At 55.6% G+C, this 3,051-nt stretch overlaps 1 protein-coding gene across 1 annotated transcript in view; it reads left to right on the top strand.

The window, feature by feature from the left end:
* The first annotated feature begins 1,977 nt into the window (after positions 1-1,977).
* Positions 1,978-3,051, top strand: part of HMX3 (H6 family homeobox 3) — a 3,792-nt gene continuing 2,718 nt past the window's right edge. The window contains exons 1-2 of the mRNA XM_011986446.1: positions 1,978-2,206; positions 2,788-2,963. Of these exons, the coding sequence (XP_011841836.1) occupies positions 1,978-2,206; positions 2,788-2,963 (405 nt within the window). The remainder of the gene's footprint in view (positions 2,207-2,787; positions 2,964-3,051) is intronic.

Genomic DNA, 3,051 nt, shown 5'->3' on the forward strand with positions numbered 1-3,051 from the left:
ACGGAGGGAAGGAAGCAGCCTTCTCTTAGGTGAAGTACCGGAAAATATGGAAATGCTCCCCTCCTTTGGGAAGCGCCTTGCTTACTGACTTGTGTGTGTGCACAAACGTGTATGTGCTTTGTGTGTGTGGTGGGCCTGGGGCAGGTGAGACTGCCATGCCAAGCACTCCTGTATCAGGCCTCATGCTTTTGTGTAAAAGTTGGGTGTTAATCGCTGGCATTCTCCAGGCCCCTTCTGCCCTCTTGGCTCCTTGTCCCAGGCGTGGGTGGTGTGGTGCAGAGACCCGCTCTCACAGCCCATCTGCCTGAGATTAGCCTGGCAAAGGTCCCTCAAAGGTCTTATTCCTTGGGCTCCTTTAGGTTTTGTAAAATGCAGCATCAAAAGATCTCAGATTTTCATTAAACGCTTTAAAAACAGCTTTGGGGTATGATCAGGTTATTTGAAGGTCCCTAATCAAATGGGCCAATTCTCTGTAAGGGAGCTGTGAATCCATTCATTCATTTATCCATTCATTCATTCGTCTCACTCAGGTATTCAGGCATTAACACAAGCGCTTCCTGAGCACAGGCGTTTCGTCCGCTGGTTGGCCGACGGCACTGAGTCCCGGGAAGACGAATGAGGCAAGCCCGTCCCCTCCCCGCGTCCTTCCTGAAGAACACCTAGCTTGAGGTTAGGACTGGTGCCTAACGGATAGAACGAAACTGGGACCACAGAATGGGCCCTAAAACAGAGGCAGGAAAAGCGGGAAGGAGGATGACAGGCAGGCGAGACCACTTCCTGTCGTGGCCAGGTAAAGATCAGCAGAGATCTGAAGGCGATTTCACCCACTTCTTCTCCCGGGATCCAGAGAAAAAAATGCTTTTGTTCTCTAACTGCGGCGGCGAAGGGCAAGACCTCAATGGTTTTTAAACGTCTTGCGCCGGGACAGTGGTTTCTCCAGCGGAACCCGCAGGCTTGGTTCAGAGGCTGTCCCACAGAGGGCGCTGTCTGCCTGACTTTGAATGGAGTCGTGAGCGCAGGAAAGCTGGCAACACCCCTCGCCAGAGGGCGAGTGAAGGGCTGAGCCGGCGCCCAGACCCGACTCCCATCAGCTTTCTAGAAAGGGGAAGGGAAAGATCTACTCAATGTATGTATCCCGCTGTTCAGCCCAGCAATCCCTAAAACTGAGAGGATGGGCTGAGAGTGCTGACACTGGGGAAGCTCCTCTCCCTGGCCAAACACAAGCACACAACAGCGCCCCTGCGCGCCCCTGGGAGGGGAGTCAACCGGAGAACTTGGGGCGACAACCAGAAAGCCGGCAACGGGTAGCCGCACAGCAGAGACGTGGGCTGCTGTCCCGGACTCTTCTCCCGCCACACTGGGCTAGACTCCCCATCTGGGTCTAGCCCTGGAGTTGTGATCAGCCACGAGTCCCCCTCCCCAGACAGAATCCTCAGCATTTTCGGCGACGTCTGCCGGGGCGCTTCTTTTTCAGGGGAGATGACAAGCTTTTCCACCTGTCCCAGTTTAAAGGCGACTTTCGTGCGTCAGAACTCTAGCCAAGTTTTCATGCGTCTGCCCTGAATGGTGGAGCTCCCAAAACACACGGGCACACACGCAGGGGTCTCTCCACGCACACTCGGCCGCGTGGCAGGCTGTGTGCAGACGGTGCCCACCCAACCCTCATAGACCTCGTGCATCGAGTTACTTCTGCAGTTGGGGGAAAATGACCTCTGGGTATCCAGCAGCGGTTGGGCGAGCTAGGCCCAGTTTCCTCCTCTCTGGGCGCGGATTTCCACTTATAAAATCCAAGTATGAGGCTCACCCTGCTGGGGTGTCAGGGCAGTGATCCTTTCCAACCCAGAGTTTGGATGGTGTAGCGTTTTGCATTCCAGTAAAGCCCTGTGTAAACTCAAGGGAGTAATAACAGTAATTGTTTATGGAAGCGCCATTTACGTTTCTAGATTTCCAAAGCAAAAATGGGGTTTGCTGCTGTAGATGAATGCTGAAAGAAACATTACATATGCCCGTCGAGATTTGGTGGGAGAGGGTCTGACGCCACAGGACCGGAAAACAAAATCTACGTCTCAAGTGGGTACCCCGAGTCTGCCAATGCAGGGCGGCCTTGAATTAGGCGAGGCTCAATCTAACGAAAAAGAAAGCGGTGGGGAGGTAAAGGGATCCCAAAAAGCCCTCGTGTGCGGGAGCGTCACCGGGGTGGAAGAGGGTGAGGCCAGTTTGTCACCTTTCTCTGATAAGAAAACTGTCTCTCGGGAGGGGACCCCACAAACAATTCTGATTTACTTGATGCTTTAGAGTCTTAAATGGCTGCCCCATGGGCTTCTCGTGTGAACCGGGGAGTTGTTTCTAAAGCCAATGGAGTGGAGTGTCCTTTCACTAAGCCGTTCTGCAAAGGTCCAGTGTGGTTCTCTAAGGACTTGGCTGCTGTCGAGCCGCGCAGCGGATGCCTCTGCTTACCGCGGCGGAGGAAGTTACGCCGCTGCGCCTTTGGTTCACCTTGCCCCTATTAAAGCGTTAGTTAGGCAGCTCCAAACGCCGGCCGGCGGAGAGACTTCCTGGGAGAAAGTGCTGTCTTCGGGGTCACAGACTCTTAGTTGAGCCGCGAGCCTTGGGCACCGGCGGCCAGAGCAGTGGGGTGCCCTTCCGAGAGCAGCCGTCGGTTCCGAGAAGCTGTTGCCCCAGCAGCCCCACCGAGTGACGCGCGGGTTTTGGCCGGGTCAGCGCTCATACGCACACAGGCACACCCACTCCTGGTCCCGGGGGAAGGCTCACTCTTCCATTTTCCAGGGCTAAAGGCCAAGGCCACGCGGATTTCTGAGTCCGAAGACGCAGTGCGAGGACTTACACGCGGATTCCCTTACTATCGGCTGGACGATGGGTGGGGAACCCAAATCCCTCTCTTCTTGGCCTCGCCCTTCCTAGCAGGCTTTAGGAAAAATACTGAGGTCGCCGGACCTCAAAGGGTTGGAAAGTGATGAGTTCTCCGCGGGCCGAGGTCACGTCCTGCCTCTTGGGCCGGCGCTGCGTGGCTCTCCAGCCGCGTGGGGGCGG

Source organism: Mandrillus leucophaeus, unplaced genomic scaffold (genome assembly GCF_000951045.1).
Source record: "Mandrillus leucophaeus isolate KB7577 unplaced genomic scaffold, Mleu.le_1.0 Scaffold299, whole genome shotgun sequence".
Classification (NCBI taxonomy): Eukaryota; Metazoa; Chordata; class Mammalia; order Primates; family Cercopithecidae; genus Mandrillus; species Mandrillus leucophaeus.